Source organism: Balearica regulorum, chromosome 20 (assembly GCF_011004875.1).
Source record: "Balearica regulorum gibbericeps isolate bBalReg1 chromosome 20, bBalReg1.pri, whole genome shotgun sequence".
NCBI lineage: Eukaryota > Metazoa > Chordata > Aves > Gruiformes > Gruidae > Balearica > Balearica regulorum.
In genome coordinates, this window is record NC_046203.1 from 11,546,937 (window position 1) to 11,569,688 (window position 22,752).

At 57.8% G+C, this 22,752-nt stretch overlaps 1 protein-coding gene across 6 annotated transcripts in view; it reads left to right on the forward strand.

Annotated features, from left to right (window-relative positions):
• RGS3 (regulator of G protein signaling 3) overlaps positions 1-19,069 on the forward strand; it is an 85,224-nt gene extending 66,155 nt beyond the window's left edge. For 5 of the 6 annotated variants that reach the window (XM_075771977.1, XM_075771978.1, XM_075771979.1 and 2 more), the window contains 6 exons: positions 8,197-8,844; positions 12,154-12,227; positions 15,998-16,099; positions 16,849-16,910; positions 17,527-17,693; positions 17,784-19,069. In XM_075771977.1, the coding sequence (XP_075628092.1) occupies positions 8,197-8,844; positions 12,154-12,227; positions 15,998-16,099; positions 16,849-16,910; positions 17,527-17,693; positions 17,784-17,969 (1,239 nt within the window). In that variant the 3' untranslated portion in view covers positions 17,970-19,069. Of the gene's footprint in view, positions 1-8,196; positions 8,845-12,153; positions 12,228-15,103; positions 15,880-15,997; positions 16,100-16,848; positions 16,911-17,526; positions 17,694-17,783 lie in introns of those variants that run through there. The other variant, XM_075771982.1, reaches the window with a different exon arrangement.
• Positions 19,070-22,752: the final 3,683 nt, after the last annotated feature.

The window sequence follows — 22,752 nt, forward strand, 5'->3', positions numbered from 1 at the left end:
TTCCTTCTAGCGTGACAGGGGGCTGCAAGCCTGTGGTTGGGCAGACTCTGAAGCCAAGTTCAAGGAACTCCTTGCAGAAGTTACTCAAACCCTGATGTCTTTGTGCAGCCAAAGGATGTGTTTGAAATGCTGGGGGACTCTGGGCGGTGATGCCCATAGTGGTGTGGGGTTGGGAAGAGTGGCTTCATCCTGCCCTCGTGGGGTCCCCTGGCCCTCTGTGAGGCTTGATGTCCTCTTCTTTAACAAGCACCTTCCTGATGGAGCAGCACGGCAAGGTTTGACAGCAAGATGGCAGGAGAGTTGCGTTTGGCTTTGGGGGCACCAGTGTTGGTTTTGGTACTGTCTGGGATTCCTCCATTCGGTGTGTGGCTCTGGCCATGGCCCTCTTGGTGCCAGTTTCAGGCAGAGCTGCTCTGCCAGGTCCTCTTCTCCTGGTGGTTGTTTCCTCACAGTGATCTGTGCCGGCAGCAGCAACAGCTTCCAGCACTGACCTCATGGTCCTGTTGTAAGTGATGTCAGGGTGAGTCCTTCACAATGGCTGAATGCATCAGCTCAGGCTCCTGCTGTCACCTCCCTCATCCTGCACAGGGGACAATGCTCTGCCCCTGCAGATAACGCTGCAGAGATTCCCCCACTGATCAGCACCTTGTCACCCCTGGCAGGGAAAGGATGCTGAGGGTTGTGGGCTAAATGCCAATGGCAGGATCCGCTCCTTCCTCCCCTTTCCCACCCCTCTGCGTTTTTACCGCCAAGGATATTTATGACCCAGATGTCATCTCACTCTTCTCCAGCACCGGGTCCCACTGTGCTCACCCTGCAGAGGCAGGTTACCTGGGTCAAAAAGGCTACAGGCAGTAGCTGGTGCCCAGCTTGCGCAAACTGGAGCTGTATTACCAAAGCGATGGACACAGAGTGGTGGGGGTGTGCAGGTTTGGATGGTGGCTGGGTTCGTTCCTGGCTGGGAGGGGCCAGGCTGGGGGTGCTCTGAGTCTCAGGGGCAGCTGGGCACCCACAGTGTGGTGACACCCCAGGGCTGTGTCCCCATGTCCCCATGTCCCACAGACCTGCAGCCAGCCAGGTGGCATCGGGGAGGGATCAGGCACAAAACCCACCAGGTCCAGCTCCCTTCTCCAGGGCAGGCAGGATAAGTGCTGACCACAGTGCCGAGGTGGCCGTGCCATGTTGCTGCTGTCGGTGATGGCATCGTGTAGCTGAGCTCAGCTCTGCGTCCAGTGAGACCAGGTGAGGGAGCTTTTACATTTCCTCTACCACTGCAAAGCTGTGGCTACCTGCAAGGAAGAGGAGGCACCACATTTCCCCTGCTCCATCCCAGGAGCATCCACGAGCCTGCAGCTGGCTGGGAGCAGGGAGACACTTGTGTGCCTGAAGTCCTGGAGAAGACCGGACAGGAGAGCCGAACACAGCTTGTCACCGTGGCAGTCTCGCTCAATAAAGTATAATACCAGGAGGATAAATGTCCAGGCAAGGCAGTCAGGTCCCCAGCCCGGTGTGTCACGAGAGGGCACTGGCCCCTGCAGGAGAAGAGAAGGGGCAGATGGTCATGCATGGGGTGTCCCCTGGATGGAGACTGTACAGTCTCCTCAGTATTTTTTCTCGCTGTCCCTGCCCATTTGGGTAGAGCCGCTTGTAGGGGATTGCAGTGCAGAGGGCAAAACGCCATGCTGCAGAGCATCTCCCTTTTCCCTAGAAAGTAGATTGGGAAAAAAACCAACTGCGAACCTGCAGCAGAGTTTTGTTCAGCCAGAAGCATGGGTATCGGTCTGTGGCTCGGTGTTGCTTGGGGGCAAGACAGGGCAGGAAAAGGGGAGCTGCAAAAGCCAATGCGGCGGGTTTCAGGATGATACATAGCTCTTCCTCAAGGCAGAGCGGTCATCCACTTTTATCAGCAGGTAATAGTGCCTCCAGGGATTGCTAGCAGAGCCGTAAATAGCACAAGAGGCACAAGGGAGCAGTGTCTGGGAGAGGCTGGGGCGGCTTCAGCTGCTGCTTGACACGGACATTAATAACCGCAGAGGCAGAGCCAAGCACTGCACTAGCATCTGCTGAGCCGCAGCTGTGGGCACATGTTGGGGCTGGGGCCGTCGGAGGGAGATGCTGCTCGCTCGTCCCGTGCAGCTGGGATGCGACTGAGAGCCCAGATTTGGTAGGTTTTGCTTTCAAAGATTGCAACCTGGGGGCTGCACCCTTCCCTGGGCAGGATCCGGCCACGGGCTGAGGAAGCAGCACAGCGCCGTTGGGAGCACTGATGTCCTTTTAGATCAAAGGCATCTGCCTGCTCCCGCGCTGGTCCCCCTGCACCCCTGCGCTGGGCTGGTCCCTGCTGTCTCCTGGGGAACCTGTGGCTCCTGCCCAGCTTCATTTGCCACCAGGCTGGGCTTGAAGGGTTGGTGACGAGCAGCATCTGGGGGGAGCAAAGGGGCCTTTGTAGCGATGGGGACTTTTTGAGGTTCCCTTACAAACTTGGGCTGCGTATGGCTGTGCCGTCTGCATCGGCTGGCTCTTGCTGTGGGAGCAGCATTGCAGCACACCGACATCGTGGGCTTTCTGCTCCACGGCTTTCACAGCTTTTTGGAAACTCTCCGCTTACTGGCACTGGGGACAAACCAGCAAATTCAACCCTTGCGACTGAAATCGAAGCTGTGGGTGTGCTTGTAGCCTCGGTGGGGATGGAGGGCACCGGCCAGGGCACAGGTTGGCATCCAGAGCTGGGACTGCCAGCGCAGCTGCAGGTCGGGGCTGGCGGTTCGGGGCTGGCAGCTTGGTGCTGCGGTGGTAGCAAGTCTATGTTAACTCCAGCTGCTCGGCTGAAGTATGTGGCATGGGGAGGTTTTGTCCCAGTTTGTTCGCTGACACCTTCAGCAGCTGGTCCCAAAACGCAGGGTGCAAGCTATGCCTGCAGACCAGGCTCCCTCCTGCACACCCTCTGCTATGGGTAAGGCCGTTGCCCTCGATTAAGCATCGGCTCCTGTTCACTGCGGTGTTGCAGGGAGCAGAGCGGCTCTTGGGAGAGGCACAGCGTGCGGTCACTGCAGCGTCAGGGCTGGGCAGTACCCCGGTCAGGCCCCTTCTGCAGAACAATCAGTTGGGGATGACAGTAATGGGGTAATGGGATTAGCGCAGGCTGCTGACACGGGATCATTTCCTCCCGTAGAAGAGGACTTCTCCTTCCAGGGCTCTGAGATGTTTCAAGCCCAGGGTTTTTTGGGTGGTGTGAACGTTCACACCCCACAGGTATCTCATCGGAGGCGTATATCCACCCTCGCCGCCCTGCCCCAGTGCACTGTTGGATCCTGCTGTTTGGGTTTATACATCAGTGCTTGCTTTTGCTGTTACACTAATTGCTCTGTATCAATTATTCATCGATTCAGTAATGAAGCAGGGAATGGGTAGAAAACCCCGCTATGCAATGAGCCCTTGGCTCCGGCCAGCCCCATGAAGCCAACGCAGCTCAAGGAGGACAAGGAGTGGAGCTGTCTGGGGGATGCTCCTCATGAGCACTTTCAAAATGACTCCCATGAAAATTTTCTGACTTTTGGTAGTTCTGCTTTGCATTTCTGGATTTGTTTTCTTCCTCTCAGCCCTGTGCTGTGTATTAGATACCGTTTCTTGTAGCTGTGTGCTTATTTGGCTCCTAACGGTCACTTTTTAAGTCTTGAGGTGCTCATCATCAGTGGTTTTGGTAGAGTTTCACAGGGCCAGTTAGAAGTTTCTGTTCTGATGGATCTGGGCACAGTTTATCCCATACTAAAATCCTGAAATTGTGATTTTTTCTTCCACTTTGGGAAAAACCTACTTTGGAGACATTGGTGTTCCCCCGGGTGATGTAGGTGCTGTTTTGCCCGCGTTCCCTCTGCCTTGGGGAGGGATGTTACCTCCACACAGGGAACGCACTGCCAGCAGTGAAGCTGGCTGCGTTCTCCCCGAAATCCCCCTGGAGAGGGACTCGATCTTATTCCTAGGGAGTTTAAATACTTTTTGCAAAGGTGGATTTAAAGGCAGCAGGAGCCAGAGAGGTTCCTCCATAGGCCTCACGGAGGATGGGGCTGCTGTGGTCTGGGGACAGCCCATGAGAGCATCTCCTCCAGCAGCATCTCGGGAGGTCCATTAACTCCCCCGGGGTGAGAGTGCAGTTGGAGCAGCGCATCCCTCACTCTCGCACTCGGCTCGATGTCCAACAGTCGGCCTGCAGGGACTTTCCTGCTTTTCCCAACCCCTGATTTTGGTTGAGGAGCTGCCAGGATGCAAGGTGCTGCAGTCCCAGGCGTGTTTAGCCTCCTTTTCCCCAGAATTACCGCAAGAGAAGGATGTGCGTTGCAAAACCTGAGCATCCACGTCAGGAGCCAGGAAAGACTGAATTCAATTTTCTTGTATCCAGGCGTTACCTGAGCTACAGCGGCTCCCTGACTGTGAGAAGCAGAGGTTTTGAAATAAGAAGCTGAGACCCTCAAAAAAATCCCTGACCTCCCAGAGCTGGGGATTTAAGGGAATGCCAAATATCACAGCAGTTCTGGCAGCATGAGAGCTGGCAGCACTGGGGGAAGGCCAGTGCAGGCTTCAGCCCACAGCTGTGCCGTCTCTGTGGCCGGTGTTTTCCCAGCTGGAAGTCCCGGCTGTGGGCCACCAGAAAGGGCATGTTATTTAAAGAAATGCTGGAGAAGTCGAGGGTGCGCTGACAAACCCACATGTGTTTGTTGAAATTTGCTTTGCTGGCGTCAGAGCAGCAATCAGAAAAAAATGATCACATTACAGACCGAGGAGCAGAGGGTTTGCAGTACTTCTCTCCTGTCTTGGTTTCAAGAAAACTTGTGAGTTAGCGAGTGATGCCAAAGGCAGACGGAGTCCAGGCAGCAGGTTACAGGTGAGAGATTGAGGATGCTGGAGCAGGCAAGGCAACGTTTGGCTTTTCTGGGGCATGTTGAGGCTTGTTCAGTGGGGAAATTGGTATTAGGGACTCTATTGCTGTTGCTCTGATCTCAGACCAATCGTCCTCCTTCTCTAAAATTACCCCTGATAGCTGTCCTGGGACTTGGAGGCAGCTCTTTCTTCTACTTTCTCTTCCCCTTCTTGGGACATGCTGCCTTGGCTGCTTTAGTATGAGACAGAAACTGAAACAGTGAAGTGTGAGATCCTCCAGGGACGATGTAGTAAAGCCTCTAGGTCGTCCTGGCTCAGGACAGGGAAACCCAGGTGTTGAGAATGGGAAGACCAACGTGTTAAGGACAGGGAGACCCAGGTGTTGAGGATGGGAAGATGCATATGCTGAGAAGAGGGAAACCCGCATATTGAGGTTAGGGACACTCAGATGTTGAGAGCAGTGAGACCAAGATGTTGGGGATGGGGAGATCCAGATGTTGGCCACTGGCTCCTGAGCTACTGCTGCTGGCCGAGGAAGAGGGACCTATGCTGCAGTGAGACCATGAGATGTTTAGGATGAGTCCTTGAGGTGGAAGATGTCCCCTTCACCTCCCTGCTCAGACAGCATCAGCATTGCCTCCATCTGCTGCCTCCTCCAGCAGCTCCTTGGCCGCGATGATGGTGAGAAGGAAGCGTGGTTGCATCCCTGTCCTTGCTAGCCCAAATCAGCTTTGCGCAGCAGGATGGCCCTTGGCTTCATGGTGATGAAGTCCCTGGTGCCTCCAGCCACGATCAGGCTTGTTTGCTGGCCGTGATGGCATTACTGCCGCTTTCCTTCCCTGTCTTCCCCCACCATCAGGTGATGTTTAGCAGAGCTCAGCCATGGCCCTTTCTGCGAGGACAGGATTTCACAGCCCTGGTGATGCTTTCACCCCAAGATGGAAACCTCCCTCGGTGGCAAGGCTCCTGCTCATATCCTCTGTGCCACTGAAGAGCAGCAGAGTCTCTGATTGAATTAGTGCAGGGATTTAATTTAATCCCCAAACATCTCTCATTTTAAAGGAGCCTGTTCATTTCCTTCTAGGGCTTTATCTGATGTGGGCAACCAGCAACATTAAGCAGAAGGACTGGACAGCTAGGGAGCTGTTGGGTAGGGCTTTGCAGGGAGTGTGTTGAGGTCTGCATGGGCTTTTCCTCTAATTATTTCATGAAATAATGATGACAGTGATTGCAGTACAAGTAAGACATAAACAGCATCATTAAAACACACACTGGTGCAAATAGCATCCTTGCATGGTAAGTCTGGAAACATTTCCTTTTTGCAAGAAATTACCATGGGGGAGTGAAATAGCCCCAAGGATGGGGTAAGCTGACCATTTGCTTTGTGCCTCCCACCAAATCCAGCTGTTTTGGGGATGGGGATGCAGATGGGGCTGAGGACATGATGGTCTCTGGACTCACTGGGGCAGTTCAGGTGATGCTAAATCTCTGGCTGTGGCGAGTCTGGAAGAGGACAGAGCGGGTCCTCTCCACGCTCACTGGTGTAAAGGGGGCCCTTTTGACGTGACAAAAACGGACGTGGTGGACGTGGGTCAGCTCCTCTGCGTGCTGCCTGGGAGGCAGCGGGCTGCAGCACTGAACTCAAGCATCTTTTTGGAAATCTGGCCCACTTTTTGGACCTGTTATCTCAGGCGGGTGCCTGTGGATGCTGCTGAGTGCTGTTCAGTCTCTGTGCCATCCCCTTTCTGCAGAGTGGATGATGCCAAAGCTGGGGCTTAAACACCTCCAGGGTATTTCCTGGGGATGACAGCAGCTTTTGCAACCCAACATCTGCATACAGCTCGCTGGTGATATCCACTGGCCGGTTATAACCCACGTGCACCGGCTCTGCAGGGCGAGGAGGTGTTTAGCAGTGGGGTGGCTGTCCCAGGGGCTGGCTCGCAGGGGTCTGCTGTCACCAGCCAGGACTAGCATGGGGATACCGCCCCCGTCCGCTCTGTGGGTGCCTCTTTCCAATGGGATGTGAGGCTGGATGGGCTGATTCCTGGGACCACTGCTCTTTTTGAAGCTGAAGTCAACCCAATTTATATAGGGGTGGTGGCTTTGTTGACTCCAGCTTTCTGGTTGTCATCGGGCTCATGTAAATGCTTGGATCTTAACTGGGGCTACAGTGACATTTTTTCTGCATGACTTGTTATCTGGGGCTGTTCCTGTACAATAACCCCTACCCCAGCCTACAGGGTCTGTGCAAATGGGAATTGCTTCCTGGAAGGAGGACTTTTCTCTGCTTTGGTCTTTCTCCCTTGGTTTCTCCCCTGGTTTTGCCCCTCTGGCTTAGATGAGCTCTGTGCAAAGTGAAAATCACACAGAAGAGAGGACCCAGCTCTGGCGGGAGGGGGTGGGGGCGGGCTCATCGCAGGCTCCCCCTGCTCACGAAAAAGCCTTGGAGGTTTTTTCCCTTTGGCTGCTCTTGGCTTTTCCCTTTGAAGGGGCAGAGCTTGCTCAGGTCTTTCCTGGCTGCAGACGAAAGCTGGCAAAAAACAGCCCCAAAGGCTGAAAAACCCGAAAGGGGCTGGTAGGGAGTGGTTGTGGTTTTGCAGGGCCACGTCTGCGCAGGGCATGGTGGGGTGACCGTGGGGAGCCCCACAGCCCGGGGCACCCGGTCAGGGAGGCTGAGCTGCTCGTGGCTGCGGCTGGGCTGAGCTTGGGCAATCCGCAGATGAGCAGAACCCGGTCCTTCCCTTCTGCATTTAATAATGCGGTGCAGGAGGGGCCGGAGCTGCCGGCCAAGAGCTGCTGGTTTTCTCTGCTGCCCTGCCGACCTCGGGGAAGATTTCTGCAGGGCTGAGCTCCCCCCGCAGCTCCCAGGGGGACGGGGGAGCCATCGGGGTAAGGATGATGTTACCGGCTCTGCCTCTGCAGCCGGAGCCGAGCGTGTCTGTGCCGGCTGTGCTTTCGGGCTGAGCCACCCACGACCGGCCCCCCCTGGTTTCCTCCAAACCCACCGGTGCTGCCGGCTGCTGGAGCTGGGAGCTGGGTGGCTCCATCCCACTCCTGCCATGTAGCACCTGCTCACTGCTGGTGGGGGAACCCGGTGCTCCAAGGATCAGGACCAGGACTGGGTGCTGCAGGAGCAATGGGTGATCTGCCACCACCTGGGGACAATGCCGTCCCGCCCCAGCAGAGCACTGTTAGGGCTGTATGAACTGGGGCCAGCCGTGTGGTTGGGGTGGTGGGAGCGAGGGGGTCCCCAGGAAGGTGGCCAGCAAGAGATTTGGGGTGCTTCTGCCTTCATCCTTCTTTATCTTCTCTTCTGGGCAGATGCTGGAGACGGATGCTGAGAAGCCGGGGAAGATGCACTCGGAGGATGGGAAGGCGGCAGCAGGTGATGCTCCTCCAGCCGCAGAGGCACCGGCTCCAGCCAAGTCCTGGGAAGCTCTGGGAGCCACCCAGGGTCCTGTCCTAGCAGAAAAGCAGCCAGTGGCCACTGAGAAGGGAGAGGAGCAGCCCAGCTCCCTGCCAGCCTTTGTCATCCCTGAGCTGCGGCTTGACAGCACCTTCAGCCAGAGCGCGGCGGGCACGGTGGGCGGTACCACAGATGGTGAGGACGAGGAGGAGGACGAGGAGGAAGAAGATGAGGATGAGGAGGATGATGATGAGGACAGCGACGAGCACTACTTGGAGAGGAATGAGGCGAAGCGCAGCAGCATGATCGAGACGTCGGGCTGCCAGCCGGTCTACACACTGAGCGTGCAGAGCTCCCTGCGGCGCCGGACCCACAGCGAGGGCAGCCTGCTGCAGGAGGTCAAGAGCCACTGCTTCACCTCCGACACCACCCTCAACTGCTCGGACAGCCAGGGTGCCAAGGGCCACTGGGCCCTGCCCTCCCCTAGGACTCTCAAGAAAGAGCTCACCAAAAACGGCGGCTCCATCCACCAGCTCACCCTGCTGTTTTCAGGCCACAGGAAGGTACGTGACCTGGTGCTGGCTCCGCAGGGTGGCCGGCTCCTGCTTGGCCACGGGGATGGGGGAGCTCCTGGGATCCCAGCATGTGGCCCCTCTCTCAGTGGCCTTGGCAAAGGTTGGTGCCACTGACAGTCAGCTCTAGGAGATGCTTAGCACCCGGGGGATGTCACCCAGCGTGCTGGTGCTGTGGGTGGGCATCTCCCACCAACACCTCCAGATCCTACAGGATCCCATGTCCTGGAGAGTGCTGTCTGCTGAGACCAGTGGAGGGAGAGGTGCATCTGAGTGTCTGCTCTTGCAAGAGCTGCTTGCAGCGGCGGGGACAGGGAAAAGCCAGGCTCCAGAGAGCTTTCAGTGAAAAACAGTCCCTGCTGTGCTTGGCGATGGTGGGAGTGGGGTGGCTTTCTGCCCCCAACAGCCTCATGCAGGGCCTTGATGCTTGCGGAGGACCTGTCTCAGAAAAAGCTCAAGGTCAGCAGTGATTTCTGACCCCCACAAGCAGAAGGGCGGGGGAGTGGCAAGGGCTGTGCAGCAGGAGCTCAGCATGGGGCCGGCCCGTGCTCACAGACCCGGCGATCTGGGGTGCTCCCCATGGGGTGCTCCTGGCGCAGAGCTTGCCTTGGTTGTACTTTTGCATAAGAAATATTTACAGGAAACAATGTGCCATTGCAGAAATTGTGTGTGAGAAGTGCTGCTTGCCCCGTTCTGCCCCGGTGAAGCCTGGCTGGGCGCTGGGAGCGGCTGCCTGCTTTCCTGTGGTGCTGGCCCAGCACCCTGCTCTGCCCGACCGTGCCCATGCCAGCTCGATCTCTGCCAGCGGCTGTGGGTACTGCTCTGCTCGGGGCTGCATTGCTTGGCTCAGGACCACATTGCATTGCTCAGGGTCATGTTGCGCAGCTCAGGCCCATGTTATGAGGCTCAGGACCATGTCATGCTGCTCAGGACCATCTTGCAGACCGCAGGACTACATTGCCTGCTGCTCCACAGGGGCTGGCTCCTTGGCAGGAGAGGCTGGTACAGAGCCCTGCCTGCCACCAAGCACAGCAGCATGGTGGGGTTAAACCCGTGATGGGGTTAACCCTCTCCCTGCCAGACTCATGCTGCTTGAAAAGCCACCTCTGGTGCTGTTTCCTGGAGCACGTTTTTGGCTCAGAGTCCCGGCCAGCTGGTGAGAGCCCTTACAAGTCTGACAGGCCGGTCAGATGGGGCTGCTGTGCAAAAGCCCAAACTCTCTTAGAGGCTGATGCCAGCAACTGTGGCCTGTGGGGTTAAGACCCCCTCCTGGATCCTATCAAGAAGGGTCACCTCTGTGGCAGGGACACCCACGCTGCCCGGCGCAGATGCGAGGGAGGTGGTGGCAGTGTCAGTGCCTGGTGAGGGTGTCCCGGTAGGGCTGCCAGTGATGAGGCTCCTGGAAAGAGGTTTCACAGTGCCTCTGTGCGTGCAGCCTAGGAGCGTGCAGCTCTGCGGTCAGAGGCTGCTGCAGCACTGGCTGAGACCCGGTGGGCTGCACGCTCACTGCTGGGAGAGACCCAGGGAACATACCCCGCTCCTGCGCCGGAGAGCCCCAGCTGTGCTTTCTGGCTGATCTGGGTGGATGTTTTTCAGTGAGGGGCAGACTGACCTCCTCCTGGATTAAGCTGCTCTGGTGCAGATGAGACCGGGTTTCTTTAGAGCAGGGACCAGGGCAGCCCATGCTGGTGGTCAGACCTCCTGGTGCTCCCACTTCCAGCCCTACAGCAGCTCTGTATGGTCCATATGCCCTCCCGGAGCACCCCCGCCTGCTCCCATTGCCCTGCCTCTCTGGCTGCCTGTGGAGGGGCCTGGGGGCCACAGTGGGCAGGGGAGCTGGGCACGGTGCTGGGCCACCACATGCATGGGATTTTGGGCTAGTGCCATCCCCCAGCTTGCACTTTGGAGGGACTTTTGTCAGGCTGTGCCTTTTGGCTAGTTCAGCAAAACCCTCTGAGTTTTCTGGAGCAGGGCACTGATGTACAATTCCCATATGGATCCCCTGCAGCAGCAGCATAAGGCACGGGTGATACTTGTACCCAGTGGCCCCGGCAGCAGGTCCACAGCATCCATCAAGGTGGTGTTTTTCTTTTCCCCTTGGGGAACATTTCAGAGGGGCTCATTTTGCTGACCCTTTTAACGCCATCATGCCCGGTGTGCCTCCCTGCTCCCCTCCTTCCCGTGGTCAGGGCTGGGAGGTGGTTGTTTTAAGAGTGTATTGTGGCCGGGAGCGCTGGGAGTCCTCGGGTGAGATCCACTGCTGCCTTTTGTCCCTGAGCGCGGCGGAGCCTGTCCGGACAATGGCAGGAAACGTGCTCTGGCTGCGTGTCGCCCTGGCCAGCCTGCCTGCCGGGGCCCTATCTGCTTGGGGAAGGTGCTTTGCAAGGGCTGCATTGTTTGGGGCCGATAAACTCCGGAAACCCGGGCGCAGAATGGAAGGAAGTGTCAAAAGCCTCAAGCCCAGGGCTGCAGGGCTGCGCAGCAGGTTCCCACGGCACGGCCGCGGGGCGGCGATCCTGGAAAGTGCCTTGCAGCCCCCGGCAGCGCGGGGCTGAGCTTGATGCGGGGTCGAGCTGGATGCGGGGCCAGCTGTGAGCATCTGCCAGTCTCATTCGGTAACAGATGAATTACTAAAGCCCCTGAGCTTTATGGTGGTCCCAGTGGTCCCCATGCCTGGTCCTAGGTTTCACAACTCGGACGCTGCGCTGGTGCTGCCCCGAGCTCATGGTGCATCCGGGGTCCCCTTGGTTTGCGCAGACCACCCCAGGGTGTTGGTCGGGGAATGGAGCCCTCTGGGTGCTCCTTGGACTTGAAAGCTGCCATGATATGATTCAATTATGGCTGAACTGCTCTGATTTTTCCTGCCTGGGGACTGTTGGGGGACCCCTGATTGATTTTGGGTGCCCAGCCTGGTTCTGGGGGGGTCAAGGTGCTCTGCAGGTTGGGGAGGGGCCCCTGTGCCCACTCAGGACAGCAGAAATGGGAGCATCAGGAAAGGGGATGTGGGAGGTACCACTGTCAGCTCTTGAACCTGGAGGGGTACCTGGGCCACCAGCCATGGTGTCTCCTCAGATGCGCCAGGAACACCACGGCTGGAGGTGGCATAGGATGGGCTGAAGGAGGCAGCGGAGAGGAGCTTGTCCCTTGCACTGCTGCAGCCAGCCCTGGTAGTGGGGAGAGAGCCCTGTGGATGCCGGGGGCCATGGGGGACACTGGGAGCACTGGTTGGTGACACTTGGAGTGCCACTGTGGGCATGCACTGGCATGGTGATGCAGACGCTGTTTTTCTGTTCCCCCCAGCTGAGCGGAGCCGACCCTGAATGCAGCTGTGATGAAGGGGATGAGACCTCCCGCAAGAAACGGAGCAGGAACCTGTAAGTGTCACATCGTGGTGGCATCAGAGTGTACCAGGGCTGTTTGCTGTGGTCAAACACCTTGGCCGAGCCCCGCTGGTCCGGGCAGCCCTTGGGGCTCCCTGTCTTGTTCCCCCAAGCTTTGCTGGGAAGAAAGCAGCAAAGACATGCATGAACTAAGGTCTCACTTCAGATGGGGACTAATGATTTTGGTGCAGGAGGGCGGGACACGTGCTGGGACCATCGCACAGCCCGGCTGGGAGCAGCCCCCTGTTTGCCTTGCTTTGATAGACGAGGCAAAGGAGCCGGCTCTTGCCGGTGGTGTGGGGAAAACAGCTTCCCCGGTGCCGGCAGAGCTCTGCTCTAGCAGCGCCAGGTTCAGGGAGAGGACATGCAAGTGGTGAAACACGAGCTGGGGGCCTCCTTCCCACTGGCCCCATGCTGGGAGGAGGAATGGGGAGGTTTCCCACCGTGGGACGGGCTCCAGCCCTTGCAGCACATCACAGCGTGCGGGCAGCGTGGTGGGAGCACCGAGCGTGGGCAGCTGCCAAGGGATGCTCGCAGCCCCACTCCCTCTCCTGGTAAGGCTCTGGGGTGCCCAAAAGTGGGTTTCAGCAAGGACGAGGCAGCCGTGGCCTTTGCTTCCCATCAGTGCAGCTGCAGCTGGGTGGGGGCAGGCGGGGACGAGCGAGGATGTTTTGGAACTGAACCGTCTCTATAGTTTTGCGATGCAGGATCTGGCCGGGTGTTACGGCCGCAGGGATGCCCGGGGCTGGGTCTTTCCCCACTCCACGTGGCTCAGGGCAGGTGGAAAAGTCGCACGTGGTTTGAGCAGCTCAGGGGGTGTGAGGGGGCCGAGCACGCCGGCTGCACACACCAGCTGCACACGCGACTGCACACGCCGGCTCGACGGCTTCTCCACTCGTGCTGCTGCCAGCGAGCGGCACTGTTGTCCCGCACGCTTCCCAGCTGCAGCTGGCTATTTTTAGCTCTTGTCATTATTTCTCTTCCCCCCCCAACCCGAAATTAAAATGAATCCCTCTCAGGCTGCAGCAGGGACGTCCCCCCATCCATGTGTCTCTGCTGCAGCGTTGAGCCGGGGGAATTGGGCTGGCGGGGGGAGGCTCTGCCACCCCCGGCTTAGCTGGGTCAGGGGCGGTTTTCTCCTCACCTTGAGACTGCAGTGGATGCACTGGGGAGCCTCTCGGCATCGCACCGGCCGGCTATTGGCTGCGCAGCCTGGTTGCCAGCCATCCGTGGGGAGTATTTATGGTGCAAGTGGCTGGGGTTTGGCACTCAGCTCCCCTCCCAGCACCGGCACGCTTGCCGGCCCTGTTCACTTGCCGGCACTCCCTGATGTACCACGCGATGGTGGACTTTTCTGAAAAATACCTGGAAAGGTAGGACTTGAGCTTCCTGCAGGGAAAGGTGATGCGCTTTGCAGGGGATGGTTTGGAAGCAGTGCAGGGTGATGGGACTGGATGTGGCCTCATGACTGTGCAGGGCACTAGCTGTAGATCACTTTATAGTGGTGACTCCAGACAGAAACTAGCACTTTCTTATGAAACATTATTTTTGCCATGGCATTTTATACCTCAGACTGGCCACAGCTGGGAGCTGTGCCTGCTTGTGGCTGCTGCAGACTGGTTTCATGCTGCTTACTATTTATTTACAAGCATGTGCAAGAGGAGCAGCGGGCTTCAAGTTGAGGAACTTCCTTAGGCGGTGCTTCCTGGCGTATTGCAGTCGGCAAATCTGCCCACGAGCCGCGATGACCTGCAAGCCCCGGAGCCTGGCGTGCAGCAGAGCTGCCCACTGCAGCTGGCTGGCGTTGCACAGTGGGCTGTGTGGGTGGGGGCAGCCCACGTGCTGGGGACGCACAGAAGGGCTTTTCAGAGCTTTGAAAGCCCCACCGGGTGCTGAGCTGCGGCGGCTGCCTTGCTAAACTGGGAACACTGCTAAAATTGTTTTTTGGGGCTGCGTGGGATGGCCTGTCCTGTGTGGCGGCTGGTCCTCAGTTGCCGGCATTGCTGGTGGCGCGGTAATGGGAGGCAGATGGTGTTTGGAGTGTGAGGCTCCATGTTTGGATCCGTTTTTCCCACGTTGTGCTGAGCTGGTGCCTGGCAGCTGGCAGCAGTGGGATGTGTGTCCTGCTGGGACCACAGCCCAGGTGATGCAAAGGCAGTGAAACTGTCTGTGCCCCCACGAGGGCACAGACAGCACTGGGGACTGGGGCGGGGGTGTGTGTGTGGGGGGGCGATTGCCCTCTAAAATCCTTCCCTGACTCAGGGTGCTCAGCACCTTGCAGCTTTGAGCCCTGGGGTTGTGGCAGCTAATTTTTTCCCAGTGGATCGCTGTGTCTTACCCTCCTGGGACTGGAGAGAGTTGTGGGTTCAGATGGCATCACTCGGGGTGGGGTACACCCTTGCCTTCATCCCTCCTATGCCCCTCGTGTCCCCAGCCAGCCCTGGGCATGGCCAGGCAGAGGTGGCTCCTCCGAGGAGCCTCATGTAGACCCACTGGTGTGGGTCCCGTGGGAGGTTGCAGGGGGTGTCCTGGCTATGCCACCCTGGGGCCCCGAACACCCTGGTGTCACCGCCAGCCTCGGTGCAGGACGCGTGTCCCGTACCACGCTGCGTGTCCCCTGCGCCCCTTCGTGCTGCGTTGTCACGCAGGGGCTGTGCCACGAGGGGACAGCATCGTCCGCGCCTGCCTCTCCCGTCACCGCTTCCACCCCCCGCCCCCCCCGGGCCCCGGGAAGCCCTGGCAGGGCCGGGCTGGGGCTGGGGCTGGGCTGGGCTGGGCTGGGCTAGGGGTGCCCTACGCCCTTTCCCACGGCACTTGCAAAAAATCTTTGTCCCGCTTTGTCCTGGTGGCAGTTTCCTGGGGGAACCGGGTGCCCTGTGTCTGGGTGCACACCAGTGCGTGTGTCCGGGGGCGGCGGAGCTGGAGCTGTGCAGGGTGACAGCGTGGGGTGTCTGTGCCCCAGCACCCCTCCGTGCCGCACACTGCCCGTCCCCACCACCCCGTTATGGAGATGTCCCCACGGCCGTGCCCGTCCCGGGTCGGCACCACAGAAGCGTGAGCACCAGTGGGTCGCACGTGGGCTCCCAGCCCCGTCCCTGCAGGGGGGGACACGGTGAAGTGCTGCTGTCCCGCTCTGCTCCTAACCCCGCTCAGCCCCATCGCTGGCCCCGCTGCCTTCCCCGGGATGCCTGCGCTCTATAAATAGCCCTTGTAAATCCCTGCCGTGATTATTTTCCCCTCCGTCTCTTGAAAGGCCCCACTATCCGCCCTTGGCGCTGATTTTTCCACCTTTCCTCAAGTTTCCCCAGCAACGGTGGAGCCGTCTGAAATAGCACCGGGGCTGACACAGCCCTTACTCACGCGTGCCTCGCTCGCCCCACGCTGCATTTAAATCTCCTCTGGGCTGAGCCCTCCCACTTCCGCGCTGGCCGCACCGGGCGGGAGCGTGGCACAGAGCCGGCGTCAGAGCGCCCAAGCGTCTGGCCGCGCCGGTCGCGCCGTGAGCCGCTGCACGGGCCGTCCCAACAGCCATGCCCTTTTTCCGTGACCTTTCCAAGCCCCAGCCACTGGAGTTTCATGCGGAGATGCTGCTGGGTGTACAGAGACCCCACAACGGCAGCCTGCAGCGCCGGCACACCATGAAGGAGTAGGTGGTGGGCACGGGGCGGTGGGCGACGTGCGGGACAAGGCTGCCGGCGGGTCCCCTGGGTGCTGGGTGTCCCCCAGCCCCTCGCCTGCCTGCTAAAACTTGCTCTTCCTTCTAGAGCCAAGGACATGAAGAACCGGCTGGGGATTTTTCGGCGGCGAAACGAGTCTCCGGGGGCCAACCCCTCCGGCAAGCTGGACAAAGTGCTCAAATCACTCAAGTAGGTGCTGTGAGCGGGTGGCGCGGGGACTGGGGGCCGCAGGGGCTTGGGGACGAGCTATGCCAGGCTGAACATCACCTCCGGGGAGGCTGGGGACACCCTATTTAGGGAAGCTGTGGACAAACAGTTTTTGTATCCACAAAAGCATTAAAAACATTTGTTGGCTGACAGTTCCCCCCGAGACGGGTGGGAGGTCTGTGCCCGGGAGGCAGCACAGCGGCAGCTCGGGCTGGAAATTTCCCTGATGGCTGCTTTCCCCGGTGCTTGTATGTGAAACTTTAACTGGACGGAGGATGGTTTGAAAAACCACTTTGCTCTGGAGATGCTCCAGAAGCCAGAGACGAGCCCTCCCCGCTCTTGTGCCCAGCGGCTTATCTGGCTGCTTGAGCAGGGCAGCTGAAATCCCCGCTGTCCCACGGGCTCCCCGGCATTGCCCAGAGCTTTTCCCATTGTTGCTCAGACACCCCAAGCAGCACGGCTGCCTCTTTACATCAGAATTTCTTCCTGCCAATCTAAAGGCAGAGGTTTCCTTCCAGCAGAGCCACCACGGCGCTGCCCAGTGCAAATCCTGGCTCTGCCTGTGGATGCTGTGGTGATGCTGGTGCCGATGTGGGAGCCGGGGCCAGCCCTGCTGGGGCACATAGCATTGCTTTATCGGCTGGAAATGTTTTGCTTGTGTTGCGTCGCAGCAGGCGACGATCACGGCTTTTGCAGCTTCACTTTGCAAACGCGCCGTCCTTGTCCCGCAGGCCCACTCCCGAGGAAGCTCTCAAGTGGGGGGACTCCCTGGAAAAGCTGCTGCTGCACAAATGTAAGTGTTTGTCCATCTCTTCTGCCTCTGTTTGCTGCCGGGGGAATATCCAGACATGTGCATGGATGAAGCTGGGATTTCCTGTGTTAATCCCTTCCGGTGTTTGGGGGTAGACAAAGAGAAATGAGGCTGTCCCTTGCCTGCACCCCTTCTGCTCCTGCCTGGACCGAGGGGGATTTTGTGATAGGAACCGCGGACAGCCGTGGGTTGGGGCTGCAGCCCCCCTCCAGCTTGGGGAGGAAAAGGCAGCGATTTGTGTCTGTGCTGATTCAGAGCTGTGCAGTGCGTCCATGAAGCAGGAGCTGCATTAGACCACAGGGACGGCCAGGGGGTCCTCTCCCTGTTGCTCCCCCCGCTCCATCCCAGTCTCCCTCTCTTGGCTCTCCGTGCATGCAGCTGGGCTGAGAACTGCAGATTCAGCACACGGCTTGCGTTGCCAGGCTTCGGCTGGCAGTGCCATCACTGCCTCCTTTGCACGGGGGCTCGCAAGGGGATTTTAGGGGACAGTGCGGGAGGTAGTTCAGGTTGCACCTCTGCAAGGTTGCTGGGCTGAGGGTCTGATGGGGCTCTTCCCCACCTGAGAGCCGGGAGTAGAGATGTGTGTCTGTCCCCACAGATGGGCTCGCTGCCTTCAGGGCCTTCCTGCGCACCGAGTTCAGTGAGGAGAACCTGGAGTTCTGGCTGGCCTGCGAGGAGTTCAAGAAGATCAAATCCCAGTCCAAGATGGTCTCCAAGGCCAAGAAGATCTTCGCTGAGTACATCGCCATCCAGTCCTGCAAGGAGGTGAGGGCTGGCTCCTGCGCTGGTGTGTGGCTCTGTGGCACGGCAGCTGCCCATGGAGCCGCTCACCAGCACTGGTTTCTCTGCCCGCAGGTCAACCTGGACTCCTACACGCGGGAGCACACCAAGGAGAACCTGCAGAACATCACCCGCAGCTGCTTCGACCTCGCGCAGAAGAGGATTTACGGGCTCATGGAGAAGGACTCATACCCCCGCTTCCTCCGCTCTGACTTGTACTTAGACATAATTAACCAGAAGAAAGCCAGCTCCCCACTGTAGACCCAAGGACTCTCTCGGGGCAGGCTGGGAGCTGTGTGTTTACATGAAATCGGGCGACGGAGGCCTTCCCGGGGGATGGCGGGAGCGTGCCTTCCTTCCTGCTGCCGTTCGTGCCCCCAAGCCATATTCCTGCAACGGATGGGTGTGGGGCAGCTGAAGGCACCGAGCATGAGGCCAAGGGGACCAACAAGCCAAGCAGTCTGGTACTGCTCCATCGCCCCGTCTCACCATTGCTGGTACGATGCCTTCGGGGTGACTCCGGCATGGATTTTAGCCGGGAGGGAAGCTCCCACAAGACTACTGTGAAGCACGCGCCCGAGCTGCAAGCATTGCTGGAAGGCGACGAGTGATCCCGACTCGGCGAGGAGGAGGAGGACTTTTGTGCAGGGCTCCGGCAAGGGGACCACAGCACCGACATGAACATCTTCCCTGGATAAAAGACTTCTGAACTGGACCAGCCCCATGATGCTGCTGTGCTTCCCCATGCCGGCAATGCCTCCCGGCTCCCCCAAAGCAGCTATCTCGCAGGAGCCCGGCGCTTCCTTCGCTCGTGGTGGGTCCCCCTGGGAGCAGCGAAAGCCGGGTCCTTCCCCTGTGCTGGAGGTGTGCAAGACAACCGCCTCCCACTCCCACCCCTGGTTTATTTATTGACCTCCTATAGCTGGACGCATTGCTGTGTATTAGGAAATCCTTGTGTCCTTTCCTGTTCTGAAATTACAAGTGCAATATTTGTGTGTGTTGCGGCGGAGTTCTCCGGTGGAGTGGATGCCTTTTTTTCTGAGTGCGTACAACATTTTCTAAGTTAGCAGGTTTTATCTGACCAAACGCGTTCCCTAGCAGCGGGCCGCTGGGGGAGCCTGGGTGTATATATCATGCCCTGACGACGGAGGGTTTGGTGATGGAGATAAGCAGCTCTGTGAATCAGATGCCCTCCCTACTCTGGATAACAATATTGTGTTTTGAGAAGCGGGGGTTATTGCTGAACCTGGCAGAGCTGGACGGACTGCCTGCCTCCAGGCGCCCAGTTTACAGTGCGAAGCATCTCTGCAGCTAGCAAAAATACATTGTCATGGTCATAGGTAAATAAAAGGAGAATGTAATTTCTTGTAGCTGCCTTTTCTTCTCAGCACTGTTTCTCAGCACTGGCAGAGACGGGCGTCCCCTGCTTCACTGAGGGGCATAAAATCTTGTACTGCATGGCTAAAGATGGGAAAATCTGGTTGCATGAATTTCTGAGCTGTTTTTTATGGTGGAGCAGCTGCCAAATGCTTCTGAGGCCAGGCCCGGGTGTAACCCTGCAGGAACACAGAAAGTTTTGCCCAAAATGAGACTGTTCCCAGGGATAGTGTTTGTGATTTAAACACGGCAGAGCATGAACCCCTGAACATGGAAATGCCCAGAAACATAAGTGACCTGGTGTAGCTCCAGATCTCTCTGGGGCAAAAGAAACAACAAAAAGCCCAACTGTGCTCTTTCAGGTCCCGGCTGCACGGCTCGGCAGTGCTGCTCCTCCCCCAGCAAAGGCAGTGCTTTGATGGTTCTGGTGTGCGATGAAATAATTTTGTAAAGGCTGTTTGTGGTGCGTTTGGTAGCTGAAGTGTCTTGTGCCAGTCACCGGCTCGTGGTCGGCCTCGGATGGCTCAGCGATGTGCTTACGGTGCGACGGGGCTGTGCCGTGGGGCAGTGCGACGCGGAGGCGCTGCTGGAGATGCCCAGGGATGGAGGTGGTGTGGCTGCCCAGCAATCCCACCTGGGCATGGATACGATCTCTTCTGGGGAATTGTCTGTGTTTCCCTCCTTAAGCAACCAGGAGGCGATGGCCAGGTGGCAGGCGGGAGGGGACCCCTCAGGGCTCGGCTGGAGGCAGCAGGGTTGGTGGGACACCAGTGTGGCTCTCCTGGGGATGCTTTTGGCACCCCGGGGTCGAGGCCCATGGGCTGGCGTCCCAGCCGCGAGCTGGTCACCAACACCAGAGCAGCTGGGACCCGGCGGGTCTGTGCAGCCTCCCTGCCAGTGCTGCCACGGTCACCCCAGCTGGCTCCTCCAAGCCAGACCCTCAGTGTTGCTGAGAGCCTTCACCTCCTCTCCTTCCAGCCAGGAGGGTTTCCCTTCATGTTTGGCCTTGACACAGGTTTTCTTGCTCTTCCCCCTCCCCTCTCTCCATCACCTACATGCCCTTGACCTCCCCTTACTCAGTCCCAAGCCAGCAGTGTTAGGAAACTGTTAGTGCAGGGTCACTTCATTGGCCCCCCACTTTTCCATGCCCCCGGACACCCAGGGGCAGCATCCAGGCGAACTCGGCTCGGGGACCCTTGTGGGTACCGGGCAGCTCGGTACCATTACCTTCTCCCTGCCCTGACCACCGGGTCCAGCGAGCCCTGCTGTGGCTGCTGGTGATGCCCCAGAGCATCCAACCCACAAAACTAGCCTGGTTTTGAGCCTGTAACCTGCCTTACGTGAATTATCCGAGCCCACCTGGCAGGGCAGGCAGCAAGGGCTGGAACTGCTGTGGGACATTCGGTGTGGGAATCTGGTGCATGACTTTGAAAAAACACCACTGACCTGCCTGCAGACGGTCGCTGCAGGGGACAGAGGCACCGGTGTGTGAGAAAGGCAGAGAAATGAGGACCTGGGGTGAGTCCCTGGAGAAAACGGAAATAGCCCTGTGTGAGCGATAGAAATTTGGTCATTGCTGTAACAGAATTTATTGCTGGCGGGCCAGGTTAGCCTGAGTCACTCTGCAAACACTGTCCCTGCGTGCTTGGGACGCACTTGATTTCTAGGAGAGGCAGGGCTGGGGTGGGAGGTGGAAATGCCGGGTGCTGGTCCCATCTTCTCCTGGGATGGGCAGTGCCCTCTGCTTGCCCTCTGCAGCAGGACAGGTCTCATCATGGACCCTGCGGTGACACCACAGCTTTGTCCCTTCCATGCTGCAGGAGAGGAGCTGTGCCATCTTCTCCAAGACTTTGTGCCACAGAGTGAAGGGTGTGAGAAACTTGGAGCGTCTGGATGGGAACTGCATGGGGGATGCCAGCTCTGGCGGGGACATTGGTCAGGATGGAGATGCAGCCCCACCACCCTGAGCACCTCCTTTTCCAGGGGGCATTAGGGGACGGGGAGCTGCTGAGGCTGTTTTGGGGGCACTGAGCTTACAGCACTAGCAGGAGGGGAACAAATGTCCGTATTTAGCACAAAATAAGATGTCCAAGACAAAATCCAACCAGGCTGTGAGGGATGTGAAGAGAAGAAATTATTGAGCTGTCGATGCCAATGCGATGAGCCTAAGCAATGAAAATGGGAATTAGATATTCCTAATTCCTAACCTGAGGCACAACCTCAAACCGACCAGAGTTGCTGACAGCCGGAGGGATGTTCCCAGGGCAGCAATGCTGAAATCGCCGGGCGGTCATCTGGTTGGGGATGGCCCTGGGGAGGGAGAAGTGGACTTTTGCAGAGAAAAAGCTGTTACCTGTGCCCAAGCCCCCGCCACCGAAGCCGTGAAGGTGGTAGGAGGCACAGGGTGGTGACAGCGAGAGCCGCTGCCTGTCACGGGCTCATCCCCTGTGTGTGTGTGTGCAGGCAGCTGCCTGCAAACATCGCTGCCGCCATGCTGCTGTTTCACACAGAGGCTGAAGGCAATTTCCCAATGTGGAAACTGCTGCCATCCAAAATGGGGAGGATGCTGCAGTGGGCCTTATCTCAGCAGATAACAAGGATTTATCTCGGGGCTAAAAATTAGTGGTTGCTCAGTTGCAGGCAGTCACAACTTGGCTGTGTTTGTCATGTGCAAACAGGGTAAAGTCCACCAAGGTGTGGGTGTTCTTGGTTCATTTGTGGGACGAAGCTCACCAAGCTGAAGGCAGCCACGAGGCAAAGCACCCCAGGGAGAGGATTTAAATGGGAAAATGGGAATAACCACCAGAAAGTGCTGAATGGTTTGTTAAGTTCAAAAAATGCCGTGACCCCATAGGTGAAAAAGGTTAAGACTGCTGGGAAGAAGGTCCTGGGTTTAACATCACAGTTTCCTCACACCCTCAGGGATGAGGAGGTTGGGATGAACAAAAAGGCCTTGGGGAGGCTAGTAAATCACTCTTATCTGTCCCAGGTGATGGGCCTTGACCCTGCAAGCATCCCTCAGTATTTCATCAGCTTCCTCTAATGTAGCAGCTAGAGATGGGTGCTGGGGTCACCTGTGATTTACAAAAGCAAATGAATTTCTGAAAATAGCAGCTACATGAAAATACAGTTCAAGTTGCCAAGCACCTCTTGGATGAAGACTTACTGGGAGAAGCTAATGAGCAGCGTGGGTGTCGCACGCTGGGGTTGTGCCCGTGGGGCCAGCCTCGGCCAGCACCAGTCCTTGCCTAAACGTGGATGAGTGGCCACAGCCCCTGGGGAAGTGAAATGCTTTGCACCAAGCAGCACTCAGCACAGGGGACTCATTTCAGACCTGGCTAGAAGCCGTGAGCATAAAGCCTTTCTCTTATTTCTGCAAAAATGAAAACTTTGCGTTTTTTACAGGTGTGCACCATGCCCCGAGACACTCCAGCAACGCACAGCCTTTATTGGGCTTTTCCAAGGCACCCATCCTGGAGTATAAACTTATTCAAATAAACATAGCTTTCTACTGAGCAAAATAATTCCTTGGACCCCTGATTAGACACTCTCAGAATAGAAACAAGGCTACTTTATAGCCATAGACTAAACATAGCTCAACAGCTAGATATCAAAACTGCAGACACAAGAATTTCCCTGCCCTGGTGAAACAGCTGACTTGCTGTGC